Source organism: Oncorhynchus gorbuscha, linkage group LG06 (assembly GCF_021184085.1).
Source record: "Oncorhynchus gorbuscha isolate QuinsamMale2020 ecotype Even-year linkage group LG06, OgorEven_v1.0, whole genome shotgun sequence".
Classification (NCBI taxonomy): domain Eukaryota; kingdom Metazoa; phylum Chordata; class Actinopteri; order Salmoniformes; family Salmonidae; genus Oncorhynchus; species Oncorhynchus gorbuscha.
Window position 1 is genome coordinate 66,479,251 of NC_060178.1, and position 13,674 is coordinate 66,492,924.

Below are 13,674 nucleotides of genomic sequence, written 5' to 3' on the forward strand. Positions count from 1 at the left end.
ACATCGCGCAGACAGAAACAAAAATCTTTCTGATAAGAAGAGGGGCGGGGGCGTATGCCTTATGGTTAACGAGACGTGGTGTGGTCACAACAACATACAGGAACTCAAGTCCTTCTGCTCACCTGATTTAGAATTCCTCACAATCAAATGTCGACCGCATTATCTACCAAGGGAATTCTCTTCGATTATAATCACAGCCGTATATATTCCCCCCCAAGCAGACACATCAATGGCTCTGAACTAACTTTATTTGACTATTTGCAAACTGGAAACCACATACCTTGAGGCTGCATTCATTGTAGCTGGGGATTTTAACAAGGCTAATCTGAAAACAAGACTCCCTAAATTGTATCAGCATATCGATTGCGCAACCAGGGCTTGGATCATTGCTATTCTAACTTCTGTGACGCATATAAGGCCCTCCCCCGCCCTGCTTTCGGAAAAGCTGAACACGACTCCATTTTGTTGCTCCCTGCCTACAGACAGAAGCTAAAACAAGAAGCTCCCGCGCTCAGGTCTGTTCAACGCTGGTCCGACCAATCTGATTCCACGCTCCAAGACTGCTTCCATCACGTGGACTGGGATATGTTCCGCACTGCGTCCAACAACAACATTGACGAATACGCTGATTCGGTGAGCGAGTTCATTAGAATGTGCATTGAAGATGTCATTCCCATAGCAATGATTAAAACATTCCCAATCCAGAAAAAGTGGATTGATGGCAGCATTTGCGTGAAACTGAAAGCGTGAACCACTGCTTTTAACCAGGGCAAGGTGACCGGAAACATGACCGAATACAAACAGTGTAGCTATTCCCTCCGCAAGGCAATCAAACACGCTAAGCGTCAGTATAGAGACAAAGTAGAGTCACAATTCAAAGGCTCAGACACAAGAGATATGTGGCAGGGTCTACAGTCAATCACGGATTACAAAAAGAAAACCAGCCCCGTCACGGACCAGGATGTCTTGCTCCCAGGCGGGCTAAATAACTTTTTTGCCCGCTTTGAGGAAAATACAGTGCCACTGACACGGGCCGAAACCAAAACATGCGGGCTCTCCTTCACTGCAGCCGAGGTGAGTAAAACAGTTCAACATTTTAACCCTCGCAAGGCTGCAGGCCCAGACGGCATCCCCAGTCGCGCCCTCAGAGCATGCGCAGACCAGCTGGCTGGTGTGTTTACGGACATATTCAATCAATCCTTATTCCAGTCTGCTGTGCCCACATGCTTCAAGACGGCCACCATTGTTCCTGTTCCCAAGAAAGCTAAGGTAACTGAGCTAAACGACTACCGCCCCGCCCCGTAGAACTCACTTCCGTCATCATGAAGTGCTTTGAGAGACTAGTCAAGGACCATATCACCTCCACCCTACCTGACATCCTAGACCCACTCCAATTTGCTTACCGCCCAAATAGGTCCACGGACGATGCAATTTCAACCACACTGCACACTGCCCTAAACCATCTGGAGAAGAGGAATACCTACGTGAGAATGCTGTTCATCGACTACAGCTCAGCATTTAACACCATAGTACGCGCCAAACTTGTCATCAAGCTCGAGACCCTGGGTCTCGACCCCGCCCTGTGCAACTGGGTACTGGACTTCCTGACGGGCCGCCCTCAGGTGGTGAGGGTAGGTAACAACATCTCCACCCCGCTGATCCTCAACACTGGGGCCCCACAAGGGTGCGTTCTGAGCCCTCTCCTGTACTCCCTGTTCACCCACGACTGCGTGGCCATGCACGCCTCCAACTCAATTATCAAGTTTGCGGACGACACTCCAGTGGTAGGCTTGATTACCAACAACGACGAGACGGCCTACAGGGAGGAGGTGAGGGCCCTCGGAGTGTGGTGTCAGGAAAATAACCTCACACGAAATGTCAACAAAACAAAGGAGATGATTGTGGACTTCAGGAAACAGCAGAGGGAGCACCCCCCTATCCACATCGATGGGACAGTAGTGGAGAGGGTAGTAAGTTTTAAGTTCCTCGGCGTACACATCACAGACAAACTGAATTGGTCCACCCACACAGACAGCATCGTGAAGAAGGCGCAGCAGCGCCTCTTCAACCTCAGGAGGCTGAAGAAATTTGGCTTGTCACCAGAAGCATTCAAAAACTTCTACAGATGCACAATCGAGAGCATCCTGTCGGGCTGTATCACCACCTGGTACGGCAACTGCTCCGCCCACAACCGTAAGGCTCTCCAGAGGGTAGTGAGGTCTGCACTACGCTTCACCGGGGGCAAACTACCTGCCCTCCAGGACACCTACACCACCCGATGTCACAGGAAGGCCATAAAGATCATCAAGGACAACAACCACCCGAGCCACTGCCTGTTCACCCCGCTATCATCCAGAAGGTGAGGTCAGTACAGGTGCATCAAGCAGGGACCGAGAGACTGAAAAACAGCTTCTATCTCAAGGCCATCAAACTGTTAAACAGCCACCACTAACATTGAGTGGCTGCTGCCAACACATTGACTCAACTCCAGCCACTTTAATAATGGGAATTGATGGGAATTGATGTAAAATATATCACTCGCCACTTTAAACAATGCTACTTAATATAATGTTTACATACCCTACATTATTCATCTCATAAGTATACGTATATACTGTACTCTATATCATCTACTGCATCCTTATGTAATACATGTATCACTAGCCACTTTAACTATGCCACTTTGTTTACATACTCATCGCATATGTATATACTGTACTCGATACCATCTACTGCATCTTGCCTATGCCGTTCTGTACCATCACTCATTCATATCTTTATGTACATATTCTTTACCCCTTTACACTTGTGTGTATAAGGTAGTAGTTTTGGAATTGTTAGGTTAGATTACTCGTTGGATATTACTGCATTGTCGGAACTAGAAGCACAAGCATTTCGCTACACTCGCATTAACATCTGCTAACCATGTGTATGTGACAAATTGATTTGATTTGATTTATTTTTCTCTCTGCATTGTTGGGAACGGCCCATAAGTAAGCATTTCACTGTTAGTCTACACCTGTTGTTTACAAGGCATTTGTCAAATACATTTGATTTGATTATACTCAGGCCCTGTAACGAGCTGAGAATCTGCACAATGGTGGATGTCACATAAATACACACACTCATAGACAGAAAGAATGCAGTAAGCAGACCACATTGATAGAGACATGTATGCTGACAGACATGAAGACACACACACCCACACAAGCACAATCTACATGTATATACATACTGTGATATCTCAAACTCACACACACACACACACACACACACACACACACACACACACACACACACACACACACACACACACACACACACACACACACACACACACACACACACACACACACACACACACACACACACACACACACACACACACACACACACACACACACACAAAAGGATAAGCAGACCACATACATATGTAGGATCTTAATTTGACCTATATTGTCAGATCAAAATAATCCTGCAGCAACAGGATTTGTACGTTTAGTCCATGATGTTGCAAAATCGGTAGTTAGGCTTCTAGCTGGCCAAAAGTAGGCTACATGAAAGGTGCAATATTGTTCAAATGTAACCCTGTGTTACTGTGGGTTTTCAGTGAATTTAGGTAAATCACAATGCTTATCTGCATTTCCTGTGGTGCAGGACAATTCTCAGCAACAAGAGTGTGATCAAATTAAGATTCTACATCTGTACAATACAAAGAAATATATTGTGAAGACACATCGCACATAGACCTGTCTGTGACTTACGCTGCAGCTTCTTGCTGGGTGTGTCGGTGTGGGGGTGTCTGCGGGGCATGTAGGGCGATGGCCGGGGCAGAGGGATGGAAGACACGTCGTGGGTTTGCAGATTGTACCAATGAGGCTTATCATCCAATGGGGCTGTCTCGAGCTCTATCAGGATCTAAACGTAACCAATATTAGCACAATCAGTCAAACACAAGGCCAATGAAAGCAATTCATCAACTTCAATGTTTGCCTGAGTGTCTGTATCTGTGTGTATGTAAGTGTGTGTGTACCTCGCCCATGAACATGCTATCCTCGTCAGGTAGGCGAGGCTGGTCCCACACGGTCAGCTCTAGCATGTGTTGGCGGAAGTCTCTGCGGTGGACGTGGGAGTACACAAACGTCTGGTTCCACATGGGCTCTCCGCTCTTCTTCACTGTCTTAGTCCTCCTCTTGCTCTTGTCACTGAGTGTGCGCACACACACACACAAACACAAACAGGCAGACAAACACAAACAGACAGACAGACAGACAGACAGACAGACAGACAGACAGACAGACAGACAGACAGACAGACAGACAGACAGACAGACAGACAGACAGACAGACAGACAGACAGACAGACAGACAGACAGACAGACAGACAGACAGACAGACAGACAGACAGACAGACAGACAGACAGACAGACAGACAGACAGACAGACAGACAGACAGACAGACAGACAGACATGACATGACATTTTCTATGTGGTATTCTGTAACTGATACAGTTGAAGTCGGAAGTTGACATACACTTAGGTTGGAGTCATTAAAACTCGTTTTTCAACCTCTCCACAAATTTATTGTTAACAAACTATAATTTAGGCAAGTCGGTTAGGACATCTACTTTGTGCATGACACAAGTAATTTTACCAACAATTGTTTACAGACAGATTATTTCACTTATAATTCACTGTATCACAATTCCAGGGGGTCAGAAGTTTACATTCACTAAGTTGACTGTGCCTTTAAACAGCTTGGAAAATTCCAGAAAATGATATCATGCTTTAGAAACTTCTGATAGGCTAATTGACATAATTTGAGTCAGTTGGAGGTGTACCTGTGGATGTATTTCAAAGCCTACCTTCAAACTCAGTGCCTCTTTGCTTGACATCATGGGAAAATCTAAAGAAATCAGCCAAGACCTCAGAAAAAAACTGTAGACCTCCACAAGTCTGGTTCATCCTTGAGAGCAAATTCCAAATACCTGAAGGTACCAAGTTCATCTGTACAAACAATAGTACAATAGTACGCAAGTATAAACACCATGGGACCACGCAGCCGTCATGCCGCTCAGGAAGGAAAAGCGTTCTGTGTCCTAGAGATGAACGTACTTTGGTGTGAAAAGTGCAAAATCAATCCAAGAACAACAGCAATGGACCTTGTGAAGATGTTGGAGGAAACAGGTACAAAAGTATCTGTATCCACAGTAAAACAAATCCGATATCAATATAACCTGAAAAGCCGCTCAGCAAGGATGCAGCCACTACTCCGAAACCGACATAAAAAAGCCAGACCACGGTTTTTCAGAGAAATCTCCTCTGCTCTGATGAAACAAAAATATAACTGTTTGGCCATAATGACCATCATTATGTTTGGAGGAAAAAGGGGAGGCTTGCAAGCCGAAGAACACCATCCCAACTGTGAAGCATGGGGTGGCAGCATCATGTTGTGGGGGTGCTTTACTGCAGGAGGGACTGGTGCACTTCACAAAATAGATGGCATCATGAGGGTGGACAATTCTGTGGATATATTGAAGCAAAATCTCAAGACATCAGTCAGGAAGTTAAAGCTCGGTTGCAAATGTCTTCCAAATAGACATTGACCCCAAGCATACTTCCAAAGTTGTGGCAAAATGGCTTAAGGACAACAAAGTCAAGGTATTGGAGCAGCCATCACATACCTCAATCCCATATAAATTTTGTGGGCAGAACTGAAAAAGCGTGTGCGAGCAAGGAGGCCTACAAACATGACCTAGTTACACCAGCTCTGTCAGGAGGAATGGGCCAAAATTTCACCCAACTTATTGTGGGAAGCTTGTGGAAGGCTACTCGAAATGTTTGACCCAAGTTAAACAATTTAAAGGCAATGCTACCAAATACTAATTGAGTGTATGTAAACTTCTGACCCACTGAGAATGTGATGAAAGAAATTAAATCTGAAATAAATCCTCTCTACTACTATTCTGGCATTTCACATTCTTAAAATAAGTGGTGATCGTAACTGACCTAAGTAAGACAGGGAATTTTTACTAGGATTAAATGTCAGGAATTGTGAAAAACTGAGTTTAAATGTATTTGGATAAGGTGTATGTAAACCTCCTACTTCAACTGTATACTACGATGACGTACCTGCGGTCCGGCAGGAAGTACATTTTGACGTAGGGGTTTCTAGGTCGCCCATCCGGTCGGGGAGGCAGCTCTGTTGCCTGGACCACGTTCACTATTAGCTGGTGTCCCACCTTATCATACCACAGCTTCACCTGCACACAGACACACAGAGACACACCCCAGCATGATCACTAGGAGCCAACAACCCATCTTAAATGATATTACGTAGGCTACAAACTATATATAAATACAAGACAACCCCAAATGTCTGCACTCATGATACATGACATGACAATCCTTTGGTATTGACTTACTGAAAGTTGTCCGGGCAATATCTGAAAACACGCACATAAACACACACATAATGGAAATGATCACTATGAGCCAGATTACTATCACATACATATCATATACCACTGCATAATAATCCCACATATGTCTGTTGGTGTGTACTCACTGTGAGCTGTCCAGACATTAGCTGTGGGTCTCTTAGTGCACTGGGGCTGGTGGGGGACATGACTGATATAGATGGCTGCTCCATCTTCTGGGACTCGAATGAACTGGAACCTGCTGTGAGAGCAGAAATAAGACAAGACACATCTCGCCCAGTTAAACCCCTAACAACTAGGGTCAAAAGGAAAGAGCGAGAGAGAGTTGACACAGAGAGAGACAGAGAGAGGAAAAGCAAAGAGAGAGAGAGAGACAGAGAATGAGAGAGAGAGAGAAGGAGAGAGAGAAGGGGAGAGAGAGAGAAAGAAAGAAAGAAAGAAAGAAAGAAAGAAAGAAAGAAAGAAAGAAAGAAAGAAAGAAAGAAAGAAAGAAAGAAAGAAAGAAAGAAAGAAAGAAAGAAAGAAAGAGGAAAAGCAAAGAGAGAGAAACAGACAGAGAAGCGAGAACAGATGAAATACCTACTAGATTCTAGTGGAGGGTGGGATGTGTCTGGGATTCTTGGGATATCACTGGAGTCAATCAGAGACATATCAGTTAAAGTCACACTAACATCTGATTGTACAGGATAACACAAGTATACAAAGACTATTACTTAGTGTTCGCTTGACTGTTGGTAGGTAAAAACAGGAGGGAAGAGTAGGATAAACATAGAACGAGTAGGATCAATATAGAAAGACTAGGATCAATATAGAAAGACTAGGATCAATATAGAAAACTGGGATCAACATAGAAAGAGTAGGATAAATATAAAAATAATAGAATCAACATAGAAAAAGTAGGATCAACATAGAAAGAGTAGGATCAATATAGAAAGAGTAGGATCAATATAGAAAGAGTAGGATCAATATAGAAAAGGTAGGATCAACATCGAAAGACTAGGATCAATATAGAAAGAGTAGTATCAATATAGAAAGAGTAGGATCAATATAGAAAGAGTAGGATCAATATAGAAAGAGTAGGATCAATATAGAAAGAGTAGGATCAATATAGAAAGAGTAGGATTAATAGAGAAATAGTAGGATCAACATAGAAAGAGTAGGATCAATATAGAAAGAGTAGGATCAATATAGAAAGAGTAGGATCAAAATAGAAAGAGTAGGATCAACATAGAAACATTTTTACAACCAATAATCCCTTATTGCAGTCTACTAATTTAGGCATTCGTCAGCTCTATGGTCACAGGGTGGGGGAGGATGAGGATGCTTGTGTAAATTTGTGTGGAAGGAGAGGGGGTCTTAATACTGTAGCTTTACTTACTGATAGGCTTTATACAACCTTCGCAAGTGTTTGGAAATACATATTGTTTTACAAAGGAGCAAGACAAGTCAGGTCAGAAACAAACAACTGTTCAAAAGTATAACCAAATGTATGTACAGTCTGTGATTGGAGTGAGTAAAGAGTGACACCCAAATAAAACGAGGCCAATTCTGTTTCACCCCCTTCTCCTCGTGTGTAAACTCGTTCATTCACCCTTAAGAAATTAAAAGCACTGCATTGATGTTTGAATTTCAACCCACTGGGCAAAAGCAGGTTGAATCAACGTTGTTTCCACATCACTTCAACCCAGAAAAATGGTGACGTTGGGATCAACCAGTTTTTTTATCAATGTGGAAAACTGATTGTATTTGACAAAGAGTCATCAACATTAGGGAATTTGGTCTTTTATCCACCCAACTTTTAACCTAAACCAATGACAGGGTGAATTTGTTTTTGTTATTTCACATTGAATTCACGTTAGTTGATAACTCAACAAAATGTAAATCAAAACTAGACGTTGAACTGACATCTGTGCCCATGTGGGCACCCTATTCCATACACCAGTCCATTCCTTGTAAATCTATGAGGAAGAGTATGAATGTACAATTTGGAGAGAAAGGTGGGAAATTAAATTGGGCAATGGGCTAACCTAAGCATGATCTCACCAGTGCCAAAGACAGACACAGAAGACACTTGAAACCAAGCGTCACAGAGTTGCTGCCCTAATCATAGTGCATTTATTAGGGTTCGGTGTCTTTTCCTCAAAGGTAAGAGTCTCTTATTCCTGACTTACCCAATGGGCCGGGACACCACTAGTTCCACTTGGGGTTCTGCTTGGGAATTGAGAATGATATTGTAAACTTCTTTCTGGGTTGCTCCTGGCAACATCTTGCCGTTCCACTGCAGAACCTCATCCCCTGAAAATACACAATGTCATTCTTCAAAACCGACACACACATACAAACGTATTTACACACACATACACACACCCACACTGTATGTACACACACATACACACACACTTTGCATACCTGCTCGTAGGTGTCCCACGACGTCGGCCAGACTGCCCTTCTTGACTACAGTGATGAAGGCTCCCAGTCTGCCCGCCTCTGTGACCCTTCCCCCAACCACCTGAAGACATTCATGTGCACATACACACACACACAGTCAAGTAAAACAATGGCCAAACTTAAGACAGGCACACACACACACACACACACACACACACACGCACGCACGCACGCACGCACGCACGCACGCACGCACGCACGCACACACACACACACACACACACACACACACACACACACACACACACACACACCACAGTCTAGCCAAAGTGTGATCGTGTCTGGTATGATCTCTAACCTTCAACCCCAGCAGTGCCCCGGCCTCTTTAGGCATAACGCTCCTCTTGCTCAGGGTGATTCGGCCGATTAGATGGTCACCCTCTTTGGATGGCTGCCATGTCACCGGATGCTGTGAACAATATACTGATTCAACCTAACAGCCTGGGAGCAACCACATTATATCTAACCCACTCTCTCTGTCTCTGTCTCTGTTCCTCTCTCACTCTCTCTCTCTCTCGATCGACAAGCACACACTATATAGAAATTCACACACACTTACAAACATAGACAGACACAAACACTCACTCAATCACACTCACTCACTCAAATAGATACAAAGAAAGAATCAGTCACTTACATGCCACACAGTGGGGTCCAGCGGGTAGCACTCCCAGTCCCCTACACGAGAAATGAGATCAACTCAACCAGTAGAAGTAGATGGAAGGAGACACACACACACACACACACACACACACACACACACACACACACACACACACACACACACACACACACACACACACACACACACACACACACACACACACACACACACACACACACACACACACACACACACACACACACACACACACACACACACACACACACACACACACACAAGGAGAAAGACAGAGCCAGGAGTTGCAGCAAGGAAAGAGAAGGTGTATACACAGCACATACCAGCTCAGCTGCCACTATACACAGCTGAGCCAGATCTGGACCTTCGTTAGATGATTGAATATTTTGTTTCGAGACATGACACTTTACCAGAATCCCCCAGGGCTTGACCCCATACTCCTCTTAGTGATTAGGAAAGAAAAAGAGTCTCCATGTGATGCATGTTTGTTGAGTTCTTCGTGAATATTGAGCAAACTTTCACTAGGACGTCTGGTTAAGGGAAATCAATTAACAGCCTGACTGCCATTGTCCTTATGTTCATTGTGACGCACCTACGAACTGAAAGAATGTGCACACGCACTCAGGGGAAGATTTGAATGCCTGAACACTCCTTCTGTGCTCAACCCATCTCGGACCGAGCTAAAAAAGGAAACATGGCTCGCTACTGCGCTGGTGTGTTTAGAACTAGTTTTGACAAATCCCCTCTTCTTCTCTCATATGATCGATTAGTCATTAGAGAGCTTCGTCTGGTTTCAATCCAGGTTGGCATGTGGAACAAATGGCATTAAATCAAAGTGGACTGAAGCCCATTCGAAACAGTGCTGGGTTTACAATAGTATCTACTTTCTTCTGCTCGCAAATGTGATGTATCTAGGTGAGCTGTATGTAGCCTAAACATAACAGGCTCTGACTATAGTTAGAACTGTAGGACATGGTGAGAGCTAACATAAATAGCTAGGACATAGTTGGGAACAGCGGCATGGTTCGCTTCAAACTAAAAGTACATGGCTATGATACGGTGAGACCTGAAGTAAAGAGATAGGGCATGGTTAGCATTTGCAGTAACATAGCTGAGACATGACGACATTATAGAAGCATCCAGCCTAGTGTTTGTTCCCATGGCTCCAGGGCTGCAGCCTGTGTCCCAGCTCTGTCATGCAGGGTCACATGGGGGTAGGACAGGGTCAACCTATCCTGCCCGCCTGGGACTCTATCCCCTCAGGCCAAGCCATGGCCAGAATATCATCCACACACAAGCGCACGCACACTACTGCACACACATACAAACACTCAATGCAGTCACACACGCACACACTCAACAACCAAAACACATCCACTGAGTAACTTAACTAAATGTGTTTGATCACGTAAAAAACAAGCTGAGCTCAAGTACACCCTATGTCACAATATATTATATATATTATATACAGTACAAGAACATCTCCACATTTAGAGCTCATTAATCAAATGCCACTATCTCTCATCGAATAATCTCATAAGCACCTCCTATGATTACTTACCTGTGATAAAGTAGATGCAACCTCGAGTTTGGATTGTTACAATGAAGAGAGCAGACAGAGGCTGAGCAGCTTTCGCTAGCCGGTACTTTTTACAATCACTTCCCATGTGTGAGCATGTTAAAACTGCGGTGAGCACACACACACACACACACACACACACACACACACACACACACACACACACACACACACACACACACACACACACACACACACACACACACACACACACACACACACACACACACACACACACACACACACACACACACACAGACACACAATGAGTGCTCAGCATGTCAGCATGCTCAGCATGTCTTGAAAACAATCTTACCACACTCTCTTACCTCTTTCACTGCAGTGTGGGATGCATACAGTATTGGTAAGCTCTTTCACAGTATGGGATAAAGCTGGCCCTAGAAGCTGATCTGAAGTCAGGGGTTGTGTCTCTTCCTTGATATTTTATGGTTACGATTTGGGGAGTGTACGCTGAAACTAGATCTGTGTCTATGGGAAACTTTTACACTGGGGCCTGTCTCACCTCTCTCACTGACACTCTCGATCTCTGCGTCCTCACAACTGCTGTACTCTGGCGTGGTACCTCCCTCTTCCTCTGAGCTGCTGACTGATGTCTGTCTCTTCCCAGCACCGCCACGTTTTGACTTGTAGGGCCGTGGCGGTGGCGGCCGCAGAGACTCTGACTGGTCTGAGCTGAGCGAATCGTTTCGCAGCATGCTCTCAGCTTTTTCCCGTTTGGACCGGCGCAGGAGGGGGCCGTGTTCGGGGACTGGGGTTGACCCAGGGGGTTCCCTGAGTTCTGAGGTCTGGAGATGTGGAGGGCCATGGTCCTGTGGCTCCCCAATACCCCCCTCCACCGTCCTCTGGCCCAGCATAGCCTCGGGCTGGCCCCCAACACTCCCAACACCCTCAAACCCAATCTCAACCCCCCTGCCTCGCCCCAGCGGCTGTAGAGGGTGCCTTCCCCCAGTGGCTCCCCTGGCTGGGGCTGGGCTAAATGTCGGGGGGCGTTTGGGTCTATGTGATAGCCCTCTTCTGTCCATCGGTGGACCCCCGCTCCCACAGGGTCGTGTTCCAGAGAGCGACCCTTACTCAGCCGCCGGCTCTCCCTCCGCTCTCGCTCCCGTTGGTCCCGGTCCACAGACACCTGGGTGTGGAGTCTGGGATGACCCGGTCGACGCTCACCTCGACCTTTACTGTTCTGATCACCCGGCTTTCTCCTGGTGGGTGAGAGGAAGCGAGACAGAGGGAGAAATGATGAGGTGTATGTCAGTAGAGAGTAATGTTTAAGTAGGTGTACAGGTGAACCATGTGTGTGTTTGTGGCTGGGGCTTACGGCGGCTCGCTGCGTGAGCGGAGGTCCATTCCTGGTGCCAGTCCTGGGTCACCGGGGCAGTTGGCATCGTGGGGCCCCAGGGGGACCTGGGAGAGGGAACGGAGCTTCTCGTCACTGGGGTTCAGGCCACACATGGCCGGGTCACTGATGCCTGAGCCTAGACCTGGCTTCCCTGTACCTGAGAACCACTCCCCTGGCTTGGTGAGGATCTCCTGCTGCTTACGGCAGTTATTACACACCCACATCACCTGGAGAAGCACAAATACATTGAGTTATTATATGGCTGTTATACAGTTATCAACTGAAGGAAGAGGTTATAAGAGTTATTACACACACGCACAACCTGGAGAAAGAGGTTATAGCAAGGTTATTACACACACATGACCGTGAGGAAATATATACAATAGAGTTTGTTTGAGAATCTACATAATCTACATAGTTTAAAGCCCAAGATGCTTTATTATTAGTTGGTTACTAACTTATGTGGTATATATTGTATTGAATATCACGGGAGAACACAGCATTATTGTATATTGTGAGTAGCTATTATTATCACAAGCAATTAAGATAAGCACTGAGCCAATTTGAACAGTGACAGACTAACTGTGAAATTCAGCATCACAGGAAAACAATGGCTTAGAACAGACAAGGGGGAATCATGCACCCTAAGGAGCACACTGCTGCCAGTATAACAGTGTGGACGAGAGGGCTTTTATGATTAAAAGAATAATATGGCATAATAATATGGCATCTATTCTAATAAACAGTTTGGCTTACATTCTCACAGCAAAACCACAGCTCTGACTTTGCTGATAGATACTTTATTGAGGAACAATGTACATACCATGACTGTGGTATGTGGTTGTCTCACCTCGCTATCTTAATGTGAATGCACGAACTGTAAGTCACTCCGGATAAGAGTGTCTGTTAAATGACTAAAAAGTCAAATGTAAAACTATAAACACATCTTCTAAAAACTGAAGGTGTAAAGGAAAACACATACATTGTTGCCTGATTCTGAGCTGAGTGTAGGGAAGAGGGTATGTAGAAAGACAATGAGAGAAGGAAAATAGGGAAAGGGGTAGTAAGGAGAGAAAAGAAAATAAGGGGAAAGAGGACCACACAACAGAGAAGGGGAGAGATGAGGGGAGGGAGGAGAGCGAGGGGAGAGAGGACCACACGACAGAGAAGGGGAGAGATGAGGGGAGGGAGGAGAGCGAGGGGAGAGAGGA

General features: G+C 45.2%; 1 protein-coding gene across 5 annotated transcripts in view; it reads right to left on the reverse strand.

Moving 5' to 3' along the window:
• Nucleotides 1-12,294, reverse strand: part of LOC124038249 (regulating synaptic membrane exocytosis protein 1-like) — a 36,486-nt gene extending 24,192 nt beyond the window's left edge. For 2 of the 5 annotated variants that reach the window (XM_046353872.1, XM_046353871.1), the window contains exons 1-12: nucleotides 11,630-12,294; nucleotides 11,089-11,211; nucleotides 9,525-9,565; nucleotides 9,186-9,296; nucleotides 8,849-8,948; nucleotides 8,611-8,734; nucleotides 7,023-7,069; nucleotides 6,568-6,689; nucleotides 6,425-6,445; nucleotides 6,132-6,262; nucleotides 4,034-4,205; nucleotides 3,765-3,918 (exon numbers count right to left, since the gene is read on the reverse strand). In XM_046353872.1, coding sequence (XP_046209828.1) covers nucleotides 3,765-3,918; nucleotides 4,034-4,205; nucleotides 6,132-6,262; nucleotides 6,425-6,445; nucleotides 6,568-6,689; nucleotides 7,023-7,069; nucleotides 8,611-8,734; nucleotides 8,849-8,948; nucleotides 9,186-9,296; nucleotides 9,525-9,565; nucleotides 11,089-11,211; nucleotides 11,630-12,149 — 1,666 coding nt within the window. In that variant the 5' untranslated portion in view covers nucleotides 12,150-12,294. Of the gene's footprint in view, nucleotides 1-3,764; nucleotides 3,919-4,033; nucleotides 4,206-6,131; nucleotides 6,263-6,424; nucleotides 6,446-6,567; nucleotides 6,690-7,022; nucleotides 7,070-8,610; nucleotides 8,735-8,848; nucleotides 8,949-9,185; nucleotides 9,297-9,524; nucleotides 9,566-9,850; nucleotides 10,197-11,088; nucleotides 11,212-11,629 lie in introns of those variants that run through there. The other 3 variants (XM_046353869.1, XM_046353870.1, XM_046353873.1) reach the window with 3 other exon arrangements.
• Between the last annotated feature and the right edge of the window lie 1,380 nt (nucleotides 12,295-13,674).